The 25,454-nt window shown below is 32.0% G+C and overlaps 2 protein-coding genes across 3 annotated transcripts; one reads left to right on the top strand and one right to left on the bottom strand.

The window, feature by feature from the left end:
* Positions 1-824: 824 nt before the first annotated feature.
* LOC145117639 (protein TOPLESS-like) lies at positions 825-7,336 on the top strand. Of its 2 annotated transcripts, none has more exons than XM_079053937.1 (23): positions 825-1,039; positions 1,614-1,741; positions 1,823-2,002; positions 2,094-2,207; positions 2,308-2,466; positions 2,582-2,759; positions 2,850-2,985; positions 3,074-3,382; positions 3,475-3,584; positions 3,700-3,769; positions 3,856-3,929; positions 4,002-4,193; positions 4,267-4,394; positions 4,541-4,775; positions 4,870-5,031; positions 5,111-5,215; positions 5,307-5,453; positions 5,540-5,650; positions 5,728-5,907; positions 6,001-6,225; positions 6,305-6,493; positions 6,589-6,758; positions 6,834-7,336. In XM_079053937.1, the coding sequence occupies exons 2-23, from the start codon at positions 1,662-1,664 to the stop codon at positions 7,042-7,044; spliced, it is 3,465 nt and encodes a 1,154-aa protein (XP_078910063.1). In that variant the 5' UTR covers positions 825-1,039; positions 1,614-1,661; the 3' UTR covers positions 7,045-7,336. The 2 variants fall into 2 exon arrangements, with proteins under 2 accessions (XP_078910063.1, XP_078910064.1); XM_079053938.1 differs by having other exon boundaries at positions 1,594-1,741.
* Positions 7,337-7,395: 59 nt separating this feature from the next.
* Positions 7,396-11,395, bottom strand: LOC145117640 (Leucine-rich repeat family protein). The gene is made up of 16 exons (XM_079053940.1): positions 11,229-11,395; positions 10,383-10,678; positions 10,180-10,308; positions 9,908-10,115; positions 9,693-9,839; positions 9,530-9,604; positions 9,355-9,426; positions 9,192-9,263; positions 9,048-9,119; positions 8,901-8,972; positions 8,742-8,813; positions 8,589-8,660; positions 8,364-8,507; positions 8,213-8,284; positions 7,986-8,132; positions 7,396-7,898 (listed from the first exon to the last, which is right to left on the bottom strand). Exons 2-16 carry the CDS (start codon positions 10,578-10,580, stop codon positions 7,714-7,716), a joined length of 1,737 nt encoding a protein of 578 aa, XP_078910066.1. The 5' UTR covers positions 10,581-10,678; positions 11,229-11,395; the 3' UTR covers positions 7,396-7,713.
* Positions 11,396-25,454: the final 14,059 nt, after the last annotated feature.

Genomic DNA, 25,454 nt, shown 5'->3' with positions numbered 1-25,454 from the left:
TGAAAAGGTGGAGGGGCAACAATTTTATACCAGGTATGCTTCAAATCATATCAGTTGCATTATTGACAATAAGATTATCGTTTCACGTCTTATTCTTTTCTAAAAGTTATTTTGGATACTTTATCATTAAAAAAAATATATCTTTAATACATGTCAAATTAAATTATTCATTTTTTTACGGAAAAGAGGGAGAACATGACATTAGACATTGATAGAATAATCGCAAAAGCAGGGTGACCTAATTCTAAAGTAGCTCAGTTTCTCGTCCACGAGATATTCTCAATTTGATATCTCGTGTATAAAACCTTCTTATCGCGAAAAACAATTAATGATGGCAATTTCGTAAATAAGAGCAAAGACCCGACCCGTTTGCATATACATCTCCCGTCTTGATGACATCTTGTCGTCTTTTAAAACGGGATGAAGGATACAAAAAGAAATTTTAAAATTCAAACTAAAATAGGATGTTATCTGGTGTGTAAGAGCTACACGTTTCATTAAATCTCAGCCGTCCGATCATCTCATGTAACAAAAAGAGTGGGACACACATTAAGTGAACGGATAAGATTTTGGCGATCATGTACTTCTAGGTCAAGCCAAGCTGAAGTACAGCTGTCAGCGCGTGGTTCTGAGCCGATGAACCAAGACAATTGTAAGCCGGCTAAGTGGGACCCATGTCTGGTTAAGTTATCACTTTTCCATTTTCTCTTATCAATAAGTGATGTGATAGATGGAGTGATAAGTAGTATGACTTATCATCCTTCTTCTATAAAAATCGCCATTTCTGCAACGAATATCGTATTTTTATTTTCTCCCCACGATAGGATAGAGAGAGAAAGTGAGGAGGAGAAAAAACATATGTATGTATATAGAGGGCTAAGAGCTGACCCATATATATATATATATATATATATATATATATATATATATATATATATACAGAGAGAGAAAGTAGAGAGAGAAAGCTCTGTAATTTTTCTTCGACCTCGACTTCTTCGTGTTCTTCATCTCTCTACTATCATCGATCGATCTTGCTAAGGTGTTTTCCTGAGCTCTTTTCTGTGTTTTTTTTGGAGTATTTTGGTTCAAAAATCGTTTTTTTTTTCTCTATGGATGTCTATAATAATATTTCTTGACTTGCTTTACTTTTGCCATTTGTGAACTACTTTTGCTTTCTTTCGCATCTTCAATTCCCAGTGGTTTAAAGCTGCTTTTTATTTCTCTGATCCGCCAAAGAAATCCTTAAATTTATTTTCTGTTCTAAAAATAATAAAAATATTAAAGAAGATTCAAACTTTTGTTAGGATTATTGTTCATATATGTCGGTGCATGCTCATCTTGTCTGAACCATAAATGAAAACTTTGTTTGTTCGGCTAGATTTGAAGGTCAAGTTCCTGGCGATCTAGTTTTTTTTTTTTTTTTGGGTCTGGGTTTTCTAATATTTTGATTTTACTTTTTGTTTCAAGTTCCCAAGTTTTTATTTAATCTTATATTAGATAAATTGATTTTGGGTATTTCCTTTTTACTGTTTACCTGAAGTTAATGGTAGCTCACCCTTTCTACTTTTAATAAAAAAAAAATATTATTTACAGATGTATTTGGGGTTTTACAGATCTGAACGGTTGTAATCGTTGTTGGGACATAGGGACCAGGAATTACAATGTCGTCTCTAAGTAGGGAGCTTGTGTTCTTGATCTTACAGTTTCTTGATGAAGAAAAATTTAAAGAGACTGTTCACAAGTAAGTTTGTTGATGAATTGGGGTTTTAGGTTTTTCTGTTGTTCAAATGATTTTAGAAATAATTTAATGATTTTGCGGCAGGCTTGAGCAAGAATCGGGATTTTTCTTTAACATGAAGTATTTTGAAGATGAAGTTCATAATGGGAATTGGGATGAAGTTGAGAAGTATCTGTCTGGATTTACTAAAGTGGATGACAATCGTTACTCAATGAAGATCTTTTTTGAAATTAGGAAACAAAAGTATCTTGAAGCATTGGATAAGTAAGCAAAAAGCCCTTGAATTTACCCAACAAGTAAATTTGGAAATTTTCATATTTAATTAATGAAAAGTGTACTTCAATTTGTATGATAGGCATGATCGGTCCAAAGCAGTGGAAATCCTAGTAAAGGATCTTAAAGTGTTTGCATCATTTAATGAAGAGCTTTTCAAGGAGATTACTCAGTTATTGACTTTGGAGAATTTTAGGTATTTATCTCTTATGTAGTCTTGTTCAGTAATCATAGAGGGAAATGGAATGGAGAATGTGATTTTCATAAGATGTGTTTTAATCGTGTATTGATTTTAGGGAAAACGAACAACTTTCTAAATACGGTGATACAAAATCAGCTAGGGCTATAATGTTGGTTGAGCTCAAGAAACTTATCGAAGCAAATCCTTTGTTTCGGGACAAATTGCAGTTTCCTAACCTTAAGAATTCCAGACTACGGACTCTCATAAACCAAAGGTGAAAAATGTTAAGCAACTTTCCATTTGCATTTGCATTTGAATTATAATAATGATGTGATGAATCAATTTCTAGTGTTCAAAAAAATTATACATGTCTTGTGTTGGTCTTGCAGCTTGAATTGGCAACACCAACTTTGTAAAAACCCAAGGCCAAATCCGGATATCAAAACTTTGTTTGTTGACCATTCATGTGGTCAACCAAATGGGGCCCGCGCTCCATCACCCGCAAACAATCCACTACTCGGGTCATTGCCAAAAGCCGGAGGCTTTCCTCCTTTGGGCGCACACGGGGTTTGTATTAATTTTCATTTCATTATAAAATGATTCAAAACTTTTTGATTAATTAGTGTGTTGTGTATATATATATATAAATATTTTTAGCCCTTTCAACCTACACAAGCTCCGGTTCCAGCTCCTCTTGCGGGTTGGATGTCAAACCCAAACCCAAACCCACCTGCAGTATCTCACCCTGCTGTTTCCGGAAGTGGAATTGGTCTTGGTGGTCCATCTATGCCAGGTTATTTTAGTATATTATAAATCTAAAAACACCATGTAATTAATAATTATTAGACTAGACTAGAGTTGTAATTTTATTAAATGTACAGCTGCTTTAAAGCATCCAAGAACACCACCAACAAACCCTTCATTGGATTTCCCATCTGGGGATTCTGACCATGTGAGCAAAAGGACAAGGCCAATGGGGATAACAGATGAAGTCAACCTTCCGGTCAACGTGCTACCCGTGTCATTCCAGGGGCATGGCAGCAGTCATACTCAACAGCCTTTTAATGCATCTGTATCTGTATCTTCATCTGCATCTGATGATTTGCCCAAGACTGTTGCAAGAACTCTCAACCAGGGTTCATCTCCTATGAGCATGGATTTCCATCCTATACAACAAACATTGCTTTTAGGTAGATAGTCAACTGTGTTTGACTTTGACTTTGACTTTCTTTCCTTTAGTAGATCAACTGACTTTGTGGTTTTGATAAATCCGGTGCATCAGTTGGAACAAACGTAGGTGATATTGGATTGTGGGAAGTTGGTTCGCGAGAAAAATTGGTTCTAAAAAATTTCAAAGTTTGGGATCTTAGTTCATGTTCGATGCCTATGCAGGTATTGTATGTATTTTTATGCATATTCAGGGGATGTTTCTTTTTGCCTTATCAACTATTTTACTTAATGGAGAGAAAAAAAAAATCTTATCATTTTACGGTTTTACCCTTTTTAGGCTGCTCTTGTAAAAGACCCTGGCGTGTCTGTAAACCGTGTAATTTGGAGTCCAGATGGTTCGTTGTTTGGTAAGTTATTTTCCAAACTAAACATATCACAACATATAAACTCAATGGAGAATTAATCTTTTTTTTTAATAATTTTATACAAACAGGAGTTGCTTATTCACGACACATTGTACAAATATATTCATACCATGGAGGCGATGATGTGAGACAACATCTAGAGGTACGTTTGCTTCCATTTTTCCAACTATGATCATCCAAAAAACCATCAAGTGACATATAATTTCCTTTATAGATTGATGCTCATGTTGGTGGAGTAAACGATCTTGCATTCTCACATCCAAATAAGCAACTCTGTGTGATAACTTGTGGGGATGATAAAACCATCAAAGTCTTTGATGCTGCAACTGGTGCAAAACAATACACTTTTGAAGGTCATGATGCTCCTGTTTATTCTGTATGCCCTCACTACAAAGAAAACATTCAGGTAACTTTACTTCTTTTGTTTTAATAAATACCAAGTTAGAAGCTTTATAATTTTAGGTCTTTTTTGGGTTTAGTTTATATTCTCAACGGCTCTTGATGGGAAAATAAAAGCATGGTTATATGATAACATGGGATCACGAGTTGATTATGAAGCTCCTGGTCGATGGTGCACAACAATGGCTTATAGTGCAGATGGAACAAGGTTAGCTACTTAAATTAACACTACGCTTCAATTACATATTTGAAAGATATTCAAATTCGTTTTGCACTATATGATCATTTTACCCTTGTATTCTAAATATAGCAAACAGTTTTCACAATACTCATCAATTTTTACAAATATTTCAGACTTTTTTCATGTGGAACAAGCAAAGAAGGTGAATCGCATATTGTGGAATGGAATGAAAGTGAAGGAGCTGTGAAAAGAACGTATCATGGATTCCGTAAACGATCTTTAGGCGTTGTGCAGTTCGACACCACTAAAAACCGATTTTTGGCCGCCGGTGATGACTTCTCGATCAAATATTGGGATATGGATAACGTTCAGCTTTTAACAAGCGTGGAGGCTGACGGTGGTCTTCCGGTAGTAAATACAATTCATTTCCATATTATCAAAAAATCATTTTTTTGAGAATTATCGAAGAATCTGATTCGTTCATTCAAACCCTAAATTGAAGGCGAGCCCACGTATCCGATTTAACAAAGATGGCACTCTGTTAGCTGTTTCCGCCAACGAAAATGGAATCAAAATTTTAGCGAATTCAGATGGTCTTCGTTTACTTCGAACTTTTGAGAATCTTTCTTATGATGCTGCTTCCAGAGCCCAGGAACCTGCAAAGGTAATTGAAAACTAACGAGAATGTAATCGGAAACTTCTTTTTAATGCATATTTTGACGATTTGTTATCATCATCTGCAGCCTACCTTAAACACAATATCTGCTGCTGCCGCTGCCGCCGCCGCCGCCGCCAGCAGTGCCGGAATAGCAGAGAGAGTTGGTTCTGTTGGTTCTATCTCGGGAATGGTCAGTTTAAGAGAATGTTTGTTTGTTTTATGATCGGGTTGTAAAAATTGGATGCTGTTATGATTTATTGTAAATCTCGTTTATGCTTTAGAATGGAGATACCAGAAGCATGCCAGATGTGAAACCAAGAATCACTGAAGAACAGAACGACAAATCAAAGATTTGGAAACTCACTGAAATAAGCGAACCTTCCCAGTGTCGATCGATGAAACTCCCAGAAAACATGAGAGTAACAAAGGTATATATATTATTAAATATGATCGTTTTTCTTGTTTTGATACGAGAAATCAATCTCGTTTTCATGATTGTTTATTGATTATACAGATATCAAGATTGATATATACAAATTCTGGTAACGCTATATTGGCGTTAGCATCAAATGCTATACATTTGCTGTGGAAATGGCAACGAAGTGAGCGTAACTCAAGTGGCAAGGTAAGTAAATTTAGTTGACATTTCAAAAATTGAAATTAAATCAAAATTTTGTTGTTAAATTGAAAAAATCTATGCAGGCAACCGCAAGTGTTTCACCTCAATTATGGCAACCTTCAAGTGGGATTTTGATGACTAATGACGTGGCAGAAACCAACCCAGAAGAATCTGTCGCCTGTTTTGCATTATCCAAAAACGATTCTTATGTGATGTCAGCATCTGGTGGAAAGATTTCTTTATTCAACATGATGACATTCAAGGTAAGTTTTTTATTGCGAAAAAAAACAAAACAAAACATGACTGAGAGTTTTAGTTTATTAAATATTAAATGATTAAATCTAAAACACTTGCAGACGATGACAACTTTCATGCCACCACCACCAGCTGCCACGTTTCTTGCTTTCCATCCACAAGATAATAATATAATCGCTATTGGAATGGATGATTCAACGATTCAGATATATAACGTTCGTGTGGATGAGGTAAAAAGCAAGCTGAAAGGGCATTCAAAAAGAATTACAGGTCTTGCATTTTCACACGTGCTCAATGTTTTAGTCTCATCCGGGGCAGATGCTCAGGTCAGTATATGTATTATGTAACATTCAACACCACCAATTTTTGACTGTAAATATTATTTACAAATTTACCTTTTTTCAGCTTTGTGTATGGAGTTCTGATGGATGGGAGAAGCAAAAGACAAGATACCTTCAGCTTCCACCTGGAAGAACACCAACAGCACAGTCAGACACACGTGTACAATTTCATCATGATCAGATCCATTTCCTTGTTGTACACGAGACCCAACTCGCAATATACGAAACAACAAAACTCGAATGTGTAAAACAGGTAATAACAATTAACAATTCACAAACTTAAACTTTCTTCTTCTTTTTTGTGTAAGGATCTAAACAAAAATTCAAAACCCTTCTTTTTATTATCAGTGGCTTGCACGTGAATCATCTGCCCCAATATCACATGCGATGTTTTCATGCGATAGTCAGTTGGTGTATGCAAGTTTCTTGGATGCAACAGTTTGTGTTTTTACAGCTTCTCACCTTCGATTACGTTGTCGAATCAATCCATCTGCATATCTTTCTCCCAATGTCCCGAGGTAAAAAAGAAGAAAGATCCGTTGACTTTAGTCAAACTTTGTTCTTTTTTTAATTTTTAAAAATTTTTGTTTTAGCAATGCAAATGTGCATCCGTTGGTGATTGCTGCACACCCACAAGAACCGAATCAATTTGCATTGGGGCTATCAGATGGGGTGGTTCATGTATTTGAGCCGCTTGAGTCAGAAAGCAAATGGGGGGTTCAACCACCGGCTGAAAACGGTTCGACCAGTAATGCAGCGGCTACACCGGTTGGGGGTTCGGGTGCGGATCAAGCTCAAAGATGACCTCACCTCACCTCAACTTGTTTTGGTGGAACTCGAAGCATTTTTGTTGGTTGGTTGGTTTGTTGGAAAATGTAAAATTTTTAGTCACATGTAGATCTCTAACTTATCTTGTTTGTGTAAAGTCGTAGGTTTAAATTGTCGGATGGTCAAAGTACAAGAATGTTACCATTGCCATCAATCATCCAATGTCAACTCAAAGTTGTAAAACTTGTCAAGATTGGGTTTTCATTTTGATTTTCCTTGTTTGTGAGATCTTGATATTTATTATCCAGCTGGCATGTTTTCAGATTTATTTTTCTTCAATTACTTTTGTCTATTGTAAACAAACAAACAAACCAGATGTAGTACATATAACAAGTGAACAAATTTGTTTTATAATAACGACAAACATCCCCATAATATTTACAAGAACATTACCCACATTGATTTCTAGACAATATAAAAAGAGATGTAGCAAAGGATGCCTTTATTTACATCACAATTTCCACATCCATGAAAGAAAAAGCTTCACATTCACTAGACAATAGACAATAATAGACATCCCATAACAATGACATAATACCATCCATCTTCAACCCCACAACACATATTTACAATTCAACAAATCATGGATGGAGTCCATTCATTCATCACCAATCTTTATGTACAGAAACCCATGGCATCTTCCACCTACTCAGGCCGAAAAGTCACAAGATCAGAAAGGTGGGATTCATGGAGCCTCTTTATATCATTTGCAGTCACCTTAGTTGACTCCAAGCTCAATGATTTCAACTTCTTCAGACTTGTTAAATGCTTCAATCCTGCACTTGTTACCCGTGAACTCGATACATTTAAAGACACCAAGTTTGTCAATTCTGCATTTCAAAGTTCAAACTTCAAATCAATCCGTTGTTCATATTTAATCAAGAAAACAAAACTGATTATATCATATGACAAAATACCAGATATCATTTCTAGAGATTTATCAGACAGGTGACTGTTTTGAGACAGATTCAAAAGCATCAAAGATTTAAGATCCTTGATGTTCTTCACACCAGCATCAGTTAATCCTCCACCACAAATCTCCAAGGATCGCAGCTTCTTGAAATCTGTTGCAAAAATTTCTATCAATAAGTTGTCTCGATTACATCTAAAAAAAAATCATTTTAAATTCAAAAGTGTAGCATACTGCGCAGATGATTCGTTCCAGTGTCTGTTATTTTCGCGCAAAAAAGATCCAAATGAGTCAATCCGGTCAAACCTACATCACAAAGTAGGAATTAAGAGTTAAAAACATTTCTTGGATTTCAAAAAAAAAGTCAAATAGGTCAATGTATTACTTGTAAGAGTTGCAAGTCCAGCATCTGTGATTTGGCGAACATCAAGATTAAGTGATCTAATATTTGACAGTTTTGACAAGTGTCGCAAACCTCCATCTGTAATAAGTGTGAATGAAAGATTCAAACTTTCCAAATTCACTAAACCTGCAAGAATCAAGATCATGTAAAAGTCAAATCCAAGTCAAGGGTCAAACAAAATTGGATCATGATTGGATATATACTAACCAGAGAGATGACGAAGACCATTGTTTCCAACTTCTGTATCAGATAACTCCAAACATTTCAAACGAACAAGGCCTAAAACACACACACACACATAGCAAATTATCAACATATGGATACATCAATATATATAAAGATGGTAGTTAAAAGAATTACCTGCTAAATGAACCAATCCTTTATCCCCAATTCTACATGAATCCAGATTCAAGCTCTCCAAATTTATCAAGCCTGGATTTGTAAAAGTTTATGTGTATGAAGTTTTGGAAAAAATAGTATGTTAATTGTTAAGTACACATGAATGTTAAGAGATTTCACCTTTGAGATGTGCCAAAACAGCATCTGACATATCATTGAATCCCAAGTTGAGCACTTTTAGAGACTTTAATTCTGCATAAGTAGACCTCCATAGTTATAAATTAATGATTTTTAATGAAAAAAATAAATAAAGATACAGATCCTTACTTGAAAACTTGTCACACCCATCATCAGTGATATTAGATCTGCTTACATTCAGAAAAAGTAGAGCAACAAGATCTACATAAAACAAATAAAAAAAGTCAACATCTAGTTGTATAATGAGATTACAAAAAAGAAAATACAATGAACCTGAAAGTGAATCCAGGCATGCTGCAGTAATAGGGCAGCGTTCCATATTCAGCAATGCAAGCTTGTGTAAACCTGAAAAAAAGTAAATTGATTTAGATTTTAATTTGCATTGAAAAAATCTTTCAATGAATATGTAAAAATAACTAGAAATAATTCAAGTGACCTTTCAAGAATGTGACACCATTATCTGTGACCTTGCTACTGGAGATTTGTAATTCTTTCAAGTTTCTTAGGTCTGAAACATAATCATCAGCATAAAAAATACATCATATTTAAATTCTTTCAAGTTTATAATGAAGTGTACTTGTCTAAAATCTAAATACATATTAGAAAGCTACCTGAGAGAGGCTTCATATCAGCATCAGTAATGCAATTACAACAGTTCATATTAAGTGCCTCGAGCTTTTTTAAACCTGCAATATATTCATTATACTTGATTATCTAATTCTGATTATTGAATAAAATGAGGTACAAGAAAAAGAAAAAAAAAAAAAAAAAGACCTTTTAAATGGACAAGACCACCATGGATTCCAGAACATCTTTCCAGGTCCAACTTTGACAAATTGACCAACTCTGAAAGCACACTCATTCCTTTTGCAGTGATGCTTGTGTTCCTCTTCAAACTCAAACTTGTCAAGTTTGAAAGACCTGAAAAAAAAAAATTATATTAAGATTGTTTTCCTTCAAATTCAATAAAGAAACATTGAAGAGATTACCTGTAATGCATCCAAGCCCAACATCAGAGATATGTTCACAGAAATTAAGGTTTAAAGCCTCGACATTCTTGCATTCTTTAATATGTAACAAACCAGAATCTGTAACATCAGAACTAGAAAGATCTGCAGAAAGTAAAGATGATCCCTGTGAAGAGATCACATCCATCCACGTGTCATCAACTCCTGGATATTCACCCAAGTTTATATCCTGCCAAACAAAATATATAAATTAAATCATATGCTTGTCTACATTGAAATCATATTATATATACCTGCAAAGCACAATCTAGAAATGCTTCGAGACAAGCCTCATTAAGGCGTTGAGAGTAAACCAATTCATTAAAAATCTGCTGGCTGATATCTCTCGGAAGCATAGAGAAGGTACCATACTCATCAATTTCCTGTAAAAATCAGTAAATCACTGGTTTTGAAAAGACTAAAAGGGAGCTTAATGAAATGTTGATGAATAACGTACTTGAGAAATTTTATAAATGCATAATTCCATGAGAGACGGGGGTATGGTGTTTCCTTGTTTATTATCTACAGATGCTCGAGAAAAAGAGGTTCCCAGCCATTTTGAGCTTCCACTTTTGGAATATCTTCTAGAAACTCCTCCAAGAACAATGTCGTCGTTGGTTTGTTGGTCTCTTTTTCTAGAACAAGCTCCCCCCATGGATAAGATAGGTTTTGTTTTCAACGTTATATAAGCTAAGGAAAGAATCGAGGTGCTAAAACTGATGTTGATTATTCAATATTTGAGGTCGTGTTAACCTGCGAGTTCAAACAGAAAATCATAATCATAATCACTTTTTACCTTTTTACCAACATCCAAAAACCCCCTCAAGTTTAGAGCTTATAAATACATTTGATCTAGTTTGACGTCTTCAAATAGGTGTCAAAATTGCAACTTCTTTTTTAAAGAGGGCATGGCAGGAAGAAAATATAAACATTTAAGACCCAAAATTTTCTATTCTCCGATCATTTTACATGGAGTTTTTATGTTAAAACAGGGTATTGTAATTTACGACATGAATTATTTATCTATATTTTATAAGTTACCTAAGAGCATACTCAAGAAATGAAGAAAACCCCTGAAAACAGATATATATGATCAAAAATATAAACACCCCTGTTATAAACTCGCCAAGCTTCAAGAAAAGGGAAAAATGAAAAAGAAGCATGGTTTTTCGAAATCGATAAAATTTGCTTCGTTTATTAACAACCCAAAACAATGATTAAGCAAAGAATCAAGAAGCTTGTGTAACGATCAACGTGGTAGTAAAAACAAGCACTAAATTAAACAAAATAACGATAATCGAACCTAAAAAAGGACATATATCCGATGATTCGTTATCAAGTAAGCTCATAGAAACCCATCACGATCAGGATTAAACGATAATTTGGGTGGGTGTGGGTGAGAGAGTGGGGTGAGGAAGAAGAATGGAGAAGAAGGTAAAAGCGTATAGAAGTGAGGGAGAGAGAGGGGTGGGGTGGTGACGAGCCAATGATCGAACCTGCGGATGATGGCAACGTGGAGGCTCGGAGTTTGATGATTCTCTGATCAAAGGAGTTGGGATAAGACTAAAGTTGAGAAAGGTCCCACGTAAATTATAATACCATATTATATTATAATTTATAAGATATAAACTCATTTAACCAAAAAATATCTTAAGTGATAAAGACCTTCTTCTTTCATTAACTTTATATTTTTATTCGCTAAATTTTGTTTGCGTGAAAGTTTTGTCTGTGTAAATATAGTTGTATTAGAAAATCTTGTGGATGCCCGAAAACCCGAGAACTAAAAGTTGAGCATTGGATCAAAATTAATTCATTAAGGACATGATCGTCATCTTACCAATCTTATTTAATGTTTAAATTTTTTTATATTATTTAATATATTAATATAAATGTCTAAAAATTTACATCATAAATCAAATTTTCAGATTTTTTTAAATATAGTATTTTTCGTTTTTTTTTAAATACAGATTTTTAATTTTTTATAAAAAAACATGAATTTTTGAAAAAAAAATTGAAAAAAATATTTTTTAAAAAAAACTGCAAGTTTTTTAAAAAACTGAAATTTCAAAAAAAAACTGCATTTTTTTTGCAAAATAACTGTAATTTTTTTGAAAAACTGCATTTTTTTCAAAAAAAACTACAAGTTTTTTAAACAAAGTTACATTTTTTTCAAAAAAAAACTGCATTTAAAAAAAAACTACAAATTTTTCAAAAAAACTGCATTTTTTTTAAAAAGTAAATTTTAGGTGCATATATGTATATTTTTTCAAATGCATATATTTATATTTCTTATACTATAATATTCGTAAGTAAATCACAAAAGATCTCATTTTTATTAATTAATCTATAAACATAATAGTACACGTATTTTATTCGATACAAAATAAAATATAAAAAATAAAAAATGCTATAAATTTCAAAGCGTTTTCATGTCTTCGTGTCAATATTTCCTTATTTTCTTTAATTTATCATTTGTCACATCTTCAATATTCACCACAATTTCTTTCAAATCTACAAGAAAATTAAAAAAAAATGATTGATGCAAAAACACTCACAAAAATACATATGTGATTTACATATGAATCACAAATGATTCACATGTGATTTATATGTGAATTAACTAATTGATGCAAAAACACTCACAAAAATACATATGTGATTTTCATGTGATTAACATATGAATCACATGCGATTCACATATGAATCACATTTACATATGACACATATATAAATTACATGTAAATCAAATGTGAATCACATGTAATTCATATGTGAATCACTTGTGATTTACTTATGAATTACATGTGATTCATATGTAAATTACATATGAATCACATGTAACTCATATGTGAATTACATATGAATCACATGTAACTCATATGTGATTCACTTGTGATTTACATATGAATTACATGTGAATCACATGTAATTTATATGTGAATCACTTGTGAATTAAATGTGATTAATATGTAAATTACATATGAATCACATGTAACTCATACGTAATTCACTTGTGATTTACATGTGAATCACATGTAATTCATAAGTGATTCACTTGTGATTTACATGTGAATCACAAGTGAATCATATGTGAATTACATGTGAATCATATATGAATTACTTGTAATTCATATGTGAATTACATGTGAATCATATATGAATTACTTGAAATTCATATGTGATTCACTTGTGATTTACATGTGAATCACATGTAATTCATATGTGAATCACATGTAACTCATATGTAATTCACTTGTGATTTACATGTGAATCACGTGTAATTTATATGTGAATTACATGTGAATCACATGTAATTCATATGTGATTCACTTGTAATTCATATGTGATTCGCTTGTGATTTACATGTGAATCACATGTAATTCATATGTGAATTACATGTGAATCACATGTAAGTCATATGTGATTTACATGTGAATCGCATGTAATTCATATGTGATTTACATGTGAATTACATGTGAATCACATGTAATTCATATGTCATTCACTTGTGATTGTTTTTTTTATACCATTTGCATCACAAAAATCTTTACCACATAAAACTAAAGATGAAAGGTTAGGATCAACAGCAATAAGTCCCTCTTCTACTTTATTTCCAAGACTAATGGCATCCAGACCACTCAACCTGAAAAAGGTCAAAACATTATCTAACAAGAGTTAGTACTTAACAGATCTAAGTTCTTCACAATATCACACAGAATTCAGAACCAGATTAGCCAATCATAACAGCTAATTAACTAAATCACACCAATAAAAACATATATTTGTTCATTATGAGAACCAGATTAACCACTGCACTATACTTTTATATGAATCAAATATGCATTAGTATATTTATGATTCACATTAAATTCATCACTGCCAACACATAAATAATAGAGATCCATTTAGAAAAATAGGACCTATTATTTTTCAAACTCAAAAATAAAGCACCAATAACATATGTTGAATTTGTTGAAAACTTGCATTCTTCCAGAGAACGAAGTAGCAATTGATGGTTTGAAGCTGTTGTTCCATAAAAGCAGAGTTGATTTAATATACATAAGAGTTTCCATGTGAAAAAGTCATAACAGAAGTTCTTTGAAGTGTAACCTATTCTTTTTCAAACTCAAAAATAAAGCACCAATATTTTCTAGCATTAATATTTTTGTTTAGAAATCACATTATATTGTTCTACACAAACTTTCAAATATATCAATTACTTTTTGTATTTTCAAACTGAATTTTTTTGAAAGTACAACGCAACAATAGAAAAAAATGGCCCTCTCTAAAATATATCCCTATCTTTTGCATTTGTGCCGAAAATCCCCCTGTGAAATCCTTACTTCCACTAAAACGAGGGAGATGGACCTTGAATGGGAAAGGTTGAGGGGTATTTAGTTTTGTAGTTGCATTTTCTCAAATATCCCTTCTAAGGTCTTTTAACTCAAAAATGGATGTAATGTACACAGATGAAACAAGTTAAAGGAACTTAGAGTGCAAAAAAAACGTACCTCCTGAAACATTTCCTTTCCCTTGTCTTTTATAAAAATCTGAAACTCCTTCACCTGATGGATTTGGCAATAGATGTGGATGCATAGCATAGAAGTTTCCAAGAGCGGCAACAATTGTTTGAAAGCAAACTTTCTCATCATTCCATGTCACCTAAACAAGAGCAGCAACAATTGTTTGAAAGCAAACTTTCTCATCATTCAGCCCCGCGCAACGCGCGGGTAACCCCTCTAGTTCCTTATTAAAAAACTCTTTATTTCACCGTTTAAAGAAATTAACCAATATTTCACCATTAAACTGATTGTTTACACCATTTGTAAATATACTGTTAACCTAATAACCTTATACAGCATATCACATACGCCTCCTCCAACGACGATCGTCTGCTCCTGTCGTTGACTCCTCAAGCGATCCTCCCCTGCTCGCCGCCGTTAGCCATCTCGTCGCCACCGGCCGGAGATCGTCGCAGCCCACAGCAACACCGGAGCTGTCGATTTTTCCTTCGACCGCACAGGTTCGTGTTTGTTCCTACTGTCTGCATTCGTCTTTCTCTGTCTGCTTTCATTCGTGTTTTTTTCCTTGCTGTCGATTTGTGCTTCTGTCGATCTTCATCTTTTCCCTGTTTTCTGTATCTGTTAGATTAATTTTTTGGTTCTCTGAATTTTCAATCGATATTTATACTGAATTGAATTGGAACTCAAAAAATCGTATACTGAATTGATTCCATATATAAAATGTAGAGATTAAAATCTAATATGTTAAGATTTGTATTTCATGTTTCTCTTTTTTTTTTGACAAAGGAGCTGTCGATTTTTTGGTATCTGTTTTCTGGTTCATGATATTAATTTTCCTTGCTGTCGATTTTTTTGATTTGAAGTTGAATGTGAAATGAGAACTGATTTTGAATGAAATACCTTTGAATGTGAAATGAAAACTGATTACAAAGGCCAATTGTGTATGTGTTTGTTCTTCAATTTTCTATTGAACCTAGATGTTATTCTTAAGATGCTTATATGATAACTGGAACAATTTGAAAGTGTATGTGTTTGTTCAATTCTGTAACAGTTTGAAGGTGCATGCCTCTTTTGTTTTTGAATGAAATTCTTAAGATGCTTACATGATAATGGACTGTAATTTAGGTTATGGACACCAACAATGTTAATCTTGTTGATGCTGATACATCAAAAAAAGAAACTTAAGTCTAAACTTCATAATATAAAAGGAACTCCTTTTTGGTAATTTGACAAATATAAGCAGTTTTTTTCAAAAAAAACTACAAGTTTTTTAAAGAAAGTTACATTTTTTTCAAAAAAAAAGCTGCATTTAGAAAAAGACTACAAATTTTTCAAAAAAACTGCATTTTTTTTAAAAAGTAAATTTTAGATGCATATATGCATATTTTTTCAAATGCATATATTTATATTTCTTATACTATAATATTCGTAAGTAAATCACAAAAGATCTTATTTTTATTAATTAATCTATAAACATAATAGTACAAGTATTTTATTCGTTACAAAATAAAATATAAAAAATAAAAAATGCTGTAAATTTCAAAGCGTTTTCATGTCTTCGTGTCAATATTTCCTTATTTTCTTCAATTTATCATTTTTCACCTTTTCAATATTCACTACAATTTCTTTCAAATCTACAAGAAAATTAAAAAAAAAATTATTGATGCAAAAACACTCACAAAAATACATATGTGATTTACATATGAATCACAAATGATTCACATATGAATTACATGTGATTTATATGTGAATTAACTAATTGATGCAAAAACACTCACAAAAATACATATGTGATTTTCATGTGATTAACATATTAATCACATGCGATTCACATATGAAGCACATTTACATATGACATCATATATAAATCACATGTAAATCAAATGTGAATCACATGTAATTCATATGTGAATCACTTGTGATTTACTTATGAATTACATGTGATTCATATGTAAATTACATATGAATCACATGTAACTCATATGTGATTCACTTGTGATTTACATATGAATTACATGTGAATCACATGTAATTTATATGTGAATCACTTGTGAATTAAATGTGATTAATATGTAAATTACATATGAATCACATGTAACTCATACGTAATTCACTTGTGATTAACATGTGAATCACATGTAATTCATAAGTGATTCACTTGTGATTTACATGTGAATCACATGTAATTCATATGTGAATCACATGTAACTCATATATAATTCACTTGTGATTTACATGTGAATCACGTGTAATTTATATGTGAATTACATGTGAATCACATGTAATTCATATGTGATTCACTTGTAATTCATATGTGATTCACTTGTGATTTACATGTGAATCACATGTAATTCATATGTGAATTACATGTGAATCACATGTAATTCATATGTGATTTACATGTGAATCGCATGTAATTCATATGTGATTTACATGTGAATTACATGTGAATCACATGTAATTCATATGTCATTTACTTGTGATTGTTTTTTTTATACCATTTGCATCACAAAAATCTTTACCACATAAAACTAAAGATGAAAGGTTAGGATCAACAGCAATAAGTCCCTCTTCTACTTTATTTCCAAGACTAATGGCATCCAGACCACTCAACCTGAAAAAGGTCAAAACATTATCTAACAAGAGTTAGTACTTAACAGATCTAAGTTCTTCACAATATCACACAGAATTCAGAACCAGATTAGCCAATCATAACAGCTAATTAACTAAATCACACCAATAAAAACATATATTTGTTCATTATGAGAACCAGATTAACCACTGCACTATACTTTTATATGAATCAAATATGCATTAGTATATTTATGATTCACATTAAATTCATCACTGCCAACACATAAATAATAGAGATCCATTTAGAAAAATAGGACCTATTCATTTTCAAACTCAAAAATAAAGCACCAGTAACATATGTTGAATTTGTTGAAAACTTGCATTCTTCCAGAGAACGGAGTAGCAATTGATGGTTTGAAGCTGTTGTTCCATAAAAGCAGAGTTGATTTAATATACATAAGAGTTTCCATGTGAAAAAGTCATAACAAAAGTTCTTTGAAGTGTAACCTATTCTTTTTCAAACTAAAAAATAAAGCACCAATATTTTCTAGCATTAATATTTTTGTTTAGAAATCACATTATATTGTTCTACACAAACTTTCAAATATATCAATTACTTTTTGTATTTTCAAACTGAATTTTTTTTAAAGTACAACGCAACAATAGAAAAAAATGGCCCTCTCTAAAATATATCCCTATCTTTTGCATTTGCGCCGAAAATCCCCCTGTGAAATCCTTACTTCCACTAAAACGAGGGAGATGGACCTTGAATGGGAAAGGTTGAGGCGTATTTAGTTTTGTAGTTGCATTTTCTCAAATATCCCTTCTAAGGTCTTTTAACTCAAAAATGGATGTAATGTACACAGATGAAACAAGTTAAAGGAATTTAGAGTGCAAAAAAAACGTACCTCCTGAAACATTTCCTTTCCCTTGTCTTTTATAAAAATCTGAAACTCCTTCACCTGATGGATTTGGCAATAGATGTGGATGCATAGCATAGAAGTTTCCAAGAGCAGCAACAATTGTTTGAAAGCAAACTTTCTCATCATTCCATGTCACCTAAACAAGAGCAGCAACAATTGTTTGAAAGCAAACTTTCTCATCATTCTGCCCCGCGCAACGCGCGGGTAACCCCTCTAGTTCCTTATTAAAAAACTCTTTATTTCACCGTTTAAAGAAATTAACCAATATTTCACCATTAAACTGATTGTTTACACCATTTGTAAATATACTGTTAACCTAATAACCTTATACAGCATATCACATACGCCTCCTCCAACGACGATCGTCTGCTCCTGTCGTTGACTCCTCAAGCGATCCTCCCCTGCTCGCCGCCGTTAGCCATCTCGTCGCCACCGGCCGGAGATCGTCGCAGCCCACAGCAACATCGGAGCTGTCGATTTTTCCTTCGACCGCACAGGTTCGTGTTTGTTCCTACTGTCTGCATTCGTCTTTCTCTGTCTGCTTTCATTCGTGTTTTTTTCCTTGCTGTCGATTTGTGCTTCTGTCGATCTTCATCTTTTCCCTGTTTTCTGTATCTGTTAGATTAATTTTTTGGTTCTCTGAATTTTCAATCGATATTTATACTGAATTGAATTGGAACTCAAAAAATCGTATACTGAATTGATTCCATATATAAAATGTAGAGATTAAAATCTAATATGTTAATATTTGTATTTCATGTTTCTCTTTTTTTGACAAAGGAGCTGTCGATTTTTTGGTATCTGTTTTCTGGTTCATGATATGAATTTTCCTTGCTGTCGATTTTTTTGATTTGAAGTTGAATGTGAAATGAGAACTGATTTTGAATGAAATACCTTTGAATGTGTAGTTTACCTTTGAATGTGAAATGAAAACTGATTACAAAGGCCAATTGTGTATGTGTTTGTTCTTCAATTTTCTATTGAACCTAGATGTTATTCTTAAGATGCTTATATGATAACTGGAACAATTTGAAAGTGTATGTGTTTGTTCAATTCTGTAACAGTTTGAAGGTGCATGCCTCTTTTGTTTTTGAATGAAATTCTTAAGATGCTTATATGATAATGGACTGTAATTTAGGTTATGGACACCAACAATGTTAATCTTGTTGATGCTGATACATCAAAAAAAGAAACTTAAGTCTAAACTTCATAATATAAAAGGAACTCCTTTTTGGTAATTTGACAAATATAAGCAGTTTTTTTCAAAAAAAACTGCAAGTTTTTTAAAGAAAGTTACATTTTTTTCAAAAAAAAAACTGCATTTAGAAAAAGACTACAAATTTTTCAAAAAAACTGCATTTTTTTTAAAAAGTAAATTTTAGGTGCATATATGCATATTTTTTCAAATGCATATATTTATATTTCTTATACTATAATATTCGTAAGTAAATCAGAAAAGATCTCATTTTTATTAATTAATCTATAAACATAATAGTACAAGTATTTTATTCGATACAAAATAAAATATAAAAAATAAAAAATGCTATAAATTTCAAAGCGTTTTCATGTCTTCGTGTCAATATTTCCTTATTTTCTTCAATTTATCATTTTTCACCTTTTCAGTATTCACTACAATTTCTTTCAAATCTACAAGAAAATTAAAAAAAAATGATTGATGCAAAAACACTCACAAAAATACATATGTGATTTACATATGAATCACAAATGATTCACATATGAATTACATGTGATTTATATGTGAATTAACTAATTGATGCAAAAACACTCACAAAAATACATATGTGATTTTCATGTGATTAACATATGAATCACATGTGATTCACATATGAATCACATTTACATATGACATCATATATAAATCACATCTAAATCAAATGTGAATCACATGTAATTCATATGTGAATCACTTGTGATTTACTTATGAATTACATGTGATTCATATGTAAATTACATATGAATCACATGTAACTCATATGTGATTCACTTGTGATTTACATATGAATTACATGTGAATCACATGTAATTTATATGTGAATCACTTGTGAATTAAATGTGATTAATATGTAAATTACATATGAATCACATGTAACTCATACGTAATTCACTTGTGATTTACATGTGAATCACATGTAATTCATAAGTGATTCACTTGTGATTTACATGTGAATCACAAGTGAATCATATGTGAATTACATGTGAATCATATATGAATTACTTGTAATTCATATGTGAATTACATGTGAATCATATATGAATTACTTGAAATTCATATGTGATTCACTTGTGATTTACATGTGAATCACATGTAATTCATATGTGAATCACATGTAACTCATATGTAATTCACTTGTGATTTACATGTGAATCACGTGTAATTTATATGTGAATTACATGTGAATCACATGTAATTCATATGTGATTCACTTGTAATTCATATGTGATTCGCTTGTGATTTACATGTGAATCACATGTAATTCATATGTGAATTACATGTGAATCACATGTAAGTCATATGTGATTTACATGTGAATCGCATGTAATTCATATGTGATTTACATGTGAATTACATGTGAATTACATGTGAATCACATGTAATTCATATGTCATTGACTTGTGATTGTTTTTTTTATACCATTTGCATCACAAAAATCTTTACCACATAAAACTAAAGATGAAAGGTTAGGATCAACAGCAATAAGTCCCTCTTCTACTTTATTTCCAAGACTAATGGCATCCAGACCACTCAACCTGAAAAAGGTCAAAACATTATCTAACAAGAGTTAGTACTTAACAGATATAAGTTCTTCACAATATCACACAGAATTCAGAACCATATTAGCCAATCATAACAGCTAATTAACTAAATCACACCAATAAAAAGATATATTTGTTCATTATGAGAACCAGATTAACCACTGCACTATACTTTTATATGAATCAAATATGCATTAGTATATTTATGATTCACATTAAATTCATCACTGCCAACACATAAATAATAGAGATCCATTAAGAAAAATAGGACCTATTATTTTTCAAACTCAAAAATAAAGCACCAATAACATATGTTGAATTTGTTGAAAACTTGCATTCTTCCAGAGAACGGAGTAGCAATTGATGGTTTGAAGCTGTTGTTCCATAAAAGCAGAGTTGATTTAATATACATAAGAGTTTCCATGTGAAAAAGTCATAACAGAAGTTCTTTGAAGTGTAACCTATTCTTTTTCAAACTCAAAAATAAAGCACCAATATTTTCTAGCATTAATATTTTCTTTTAGAAATCACATTATATTGTTCTACACAAACTTTCAAATATATCAATTACTTTTTGAATTTTCAAACTGAATTTTTTTGAAAGTACAACGCAACAATAGAAAAAAATGGCCCTCTCTAAAATATATCCCTATCTTTTGCATTTGTGCCGAAAATCCCCCTGTGAAATCCTTACTTCCACTAAAACGAGGGAGATGGACCTTGAATGGGAAAGGTTGAGGGGTATTTAGTTTTGTAGTTGCATTTTCTCAAATATCCCTTCTAAGGTCTTTTAACTCAAAAATGGATGTAATGTACACAGATGAAACAAGTTAAAGGAACTTAGAGTGCAAAAAAAACGTACCTCCTGAAACATTTCCTTTCCCTTGTCTTTTATAAAAATCTGAAACTCCTTCACCTGATGGATTTGGCAATAGATGTGGATGCATAGCATAGAAGTTTCCAAGAGCAGCAACAATTGTTTGAAAGCAAACTTTCTCATCATTCCATGTCACCTAAACAAGAGCAGCAACAATTGTTTGAAAGCAAACTTTCTCATCATTCTGCCCCGCGCAACGCGCGGGTAACCCCTCTAGTTCCTTATTAAAAAACTCTTTATTTCACCGTTTAAAGAAATTAACCAATATTTCACCATTAAACTGATTGTTTACACCATTTGTAAATATACTGTTAACCTAATAACCTTATACAGCATATCACATACGCCTCCTGCAACGACGATCGTCTGCTCCTGTCGTTGACTCCTTAAGCGATCCTCCCTTGCTCGCCGCCGTTAGCCATCTCGTCGCCACCGGCCGGAGATCGTCGCAGCCCACAGCAACACCGGAGCTATCGATTTTTCCTTCGACCGCACAGGTTCATGTTTGTTCCTACTGTCTGCATTCGTCTTTCTCTGTCTGCTTTCATTCGTGTTTTTTTCCTTGCTGTCGATTTGTGCTTCTGTCGATCTTCATCTTTTCCCTGTTTTCTGTATCTGTTAGATTAATTTTTTGGTTCTCTGAATTTTCAATCGATATTTATACTGAATTGAATTGGAACTCAAAAAATCGTATACTGAATTGATTCCATATATAAAATGTAGAGATTAAAATCTAATATGTTAAGATTTGTATTTCATGTTTCTCTTTTTTTGACAAAGGAGCTGTCGATTTTTTGGTATCTGTTTTCTGGTTCATGATATGAATTTTCCTTGCTGTCGATTTTTTTGATTTGAAGTTGAATGTGAAATGAGAACTGATTTTGAATGAAATACCTTTGAATGTGTAGTTTACCTTTGAATGTGAAATAAAAACTGATTACAAAGGCCAATTGTGTATGTGTTTGTTCTTCAATTTTCTATTGAACCTAGATGTTATTCTTAAGATGCTTATATGATAACTGGAACAATTTGAAAGTGTATGTGTTTGTTCAATTCTGTAACAGTTTGAAGGTGCATGCCTCTTTTGTTTTTGAATGAAATTCTTAAGATGCTTATATGATAATGGACTGTAATTTAGGTTATGGACACCAACAATGTTAATCTTGTTGATGCTGATACATCAAAAAAAGAAACTTAAGTCTAAACTTCATAATATAAAAGGAACTCCTTTTTGGTAATTTGACAAATATAAGCAGTTTTTTTCAAAAAAAACTGCAAGTTTTTTAAAGAAAGTTACATTTTTTTCAAAAAAAAAACTGCACTTAGAAAAAGACTACAAATTTTTCAAAAAAACTGCATTTTTTTTAAAAAGTAAATTTTAGGTGCATATATGCATATTTTTTCAAATGCATATATTTATATTTCTTATACTATAATATTCGTAAGTAAATCACAAAAGATCTCATTTTTATTAATTAATCTATAAACATAATAGTACAAGTATTTTATTCGTTACAAAATAAAATATAAAAAATAAAAAATGCTATAAATTTCAAAGCGTTTTCATGTCTTCGTGTCAATATTTCCTTATTTTCTTCAATTTATCATTTTTCACCTTTTCAATATTCACTACAATTTCTTTCAAATCTACAAGAAATTAAAAAAAAATGATTGATGCAAAAACACTCACAAAAATACATATGTGATTTACATATGAATCACAAATGATTCACATATGAATTACATGTGATTTATATGTGAATTAACTAATTGATGCAAAAACACTCACAAAAATACATATGTGATTTTCATGTGATTAACATATGAATCACATGCGATTCACATATGAATCACATTTACATATGACATCATATATAAATCACATGTAAATCAAATGTGAATCACATGTAATTCATATGTGAATCACTTGTGATTTACTTATGAATTACATGTGATTCATATGTAAATTAGATATGAATCACATGTAACTCATATGTGATTCACTTGTGATTTACATATGAATTACATGTGAATCACATGTAATTTATATGTGAATCACTTGTGAATTAAATGTGATTAATATGTAAATTACATATGAATCACATGTAACTCATACGTAATTCACTTGTGATTTACATGTGAATCACATGTAATTCATAAGTGATTCACTTGTGATTTACATGTGAATCACAAGTGAATCATATGTGAATTACATGTGAATCATATATGAATTACTTGTAATTCATATGTGAATTACATGTGAATCATATATGAATTACTTGAAATTCATATGTGATTCACTTGTGATTTACACGTGAATCACATGTAATTCATATGTGAATCACATGTAACTCATATGTAATTCACTTGTGATTTACATGTGAATCACGTGTAATTTATATGTGAATTACATGTGAATCACATGTAATTCATATGTGATTCACTTGTAATTCATATGTGATTCCCTTGTGATTTACATGTGAATCACATGTAATTCATATGTGAATTACATGTGAATCACATGTAAGTCATATGTGATTTACATGTGAATCGCATGTAATTGATATGTGATTTACATGTGAATTACATGTGAATCACATGTAATTCATATGTCATTCACTTGTGATTGTTTTTTTATACCATTTGCATCACAAAAATCTTTACCACATAAAACTAAAGATGAAAGGTTAGGATCAGCAGCAATAAGTCCCTCTTCTACTTTATTTCCAAGACTAATGGCATCCAGACCACTCAACCTGAAAAAGGTCAAAACATTATCTAACAAGAGTTAGTACTTAACAGATCTAAGTTCTTCACAATATCACACAGAATTCAGAACCAGATTAGCCAATCATAACAGCTAATTAACTAAATCACACCAATAAAAACATATATTTGTTCATTATGAGAACCAGATTAACCACTGCACTATACTTTTATATGAATCAAATATGCATTAGTATATTTATGATTCACATTAAATTCATCACTGCCAACACATAAATAATAGAGATCCATTTAGAAAAATAGGACCTATTCTTTTTCAAACTCAAAAATAAAGCACCAATAACATATGTTGAATTTGTTGAAAACTTGCATTCTTCCAGAGAACGGAGTAGCAATTGATGGTTTGAAGCTGTTGTTCCACAAAAGCAGAGTTGATTTAATATACATAAGAGTTTCCATGTGAAAAAGTCATAACAAAAGTTCTTTGAAGTGTAACCTATTCTTTTTCAAACTGAAAAATAAAGCACCAATATTTTCTAGCATTAATATTTTTGTTTAGAAATCACATTATATTGTTCTACACAAACTTTCAAATATATCAATTACTTTTTGTATTTTCAAACTGAATTTTTTTGAAAGTACAACGCAACAATAGAAAAAAATGGCCCTCTCTAAAATATATCCTTATCTTTTGCATTTGTGCCGAAAATCCCGCTTTGAAATCCTTACTTCCACTAAAACGAGGGAGATGGACCTTGAATGGGAAAGGTTGAGGGGTATTTAGTTTTGTAGTTGCATTTTCTCAAATATCCCTTCTAAGGTCTTTTAACTCAAAAATGGATGTAATGTACATAGATGAAACAAGTTAAAGGAACTTAGAGTGCAAAAAAAACGTACCTCCTGAAACATTTCCTTTCCCTTGTCTTTTATAAAAATCTGAAACTCCTTCACCTGATGGATTTGGCAATAGATGTGGATGCATAGCATAGAAGTTTCCAAGAGCAGCAACAATTGTTTGAAAGCAAACTTTCTCATCATTCCATGTCACCTAAACAAGAGCAGCAACAATTGTTTGAAAGCAAACTTTCTCATCATTCTGCCCCGCGCAACGCGCGGGTAACCCCTCTAGT

Source organism: Lactuca virosa, chromosome 5 (assembly GCF_052849685.1).
Source record: "Lactuca virosa cultivar CGN04683 chromosome 5, Lactuca_virosa_CGN04683_v6, whole genome shotgun sequence".
NCBI classification, from domain to species: domain Eukaryota; kingdom Viridiplantae; phylum Streptophyta; class Magnoliopsida; order Asterales; family Asteraceae; genus Lactuca; species Lactuca virosa.
This window is presented reverse-complemented; position numbering and strand designations above follow the sequence as displayed.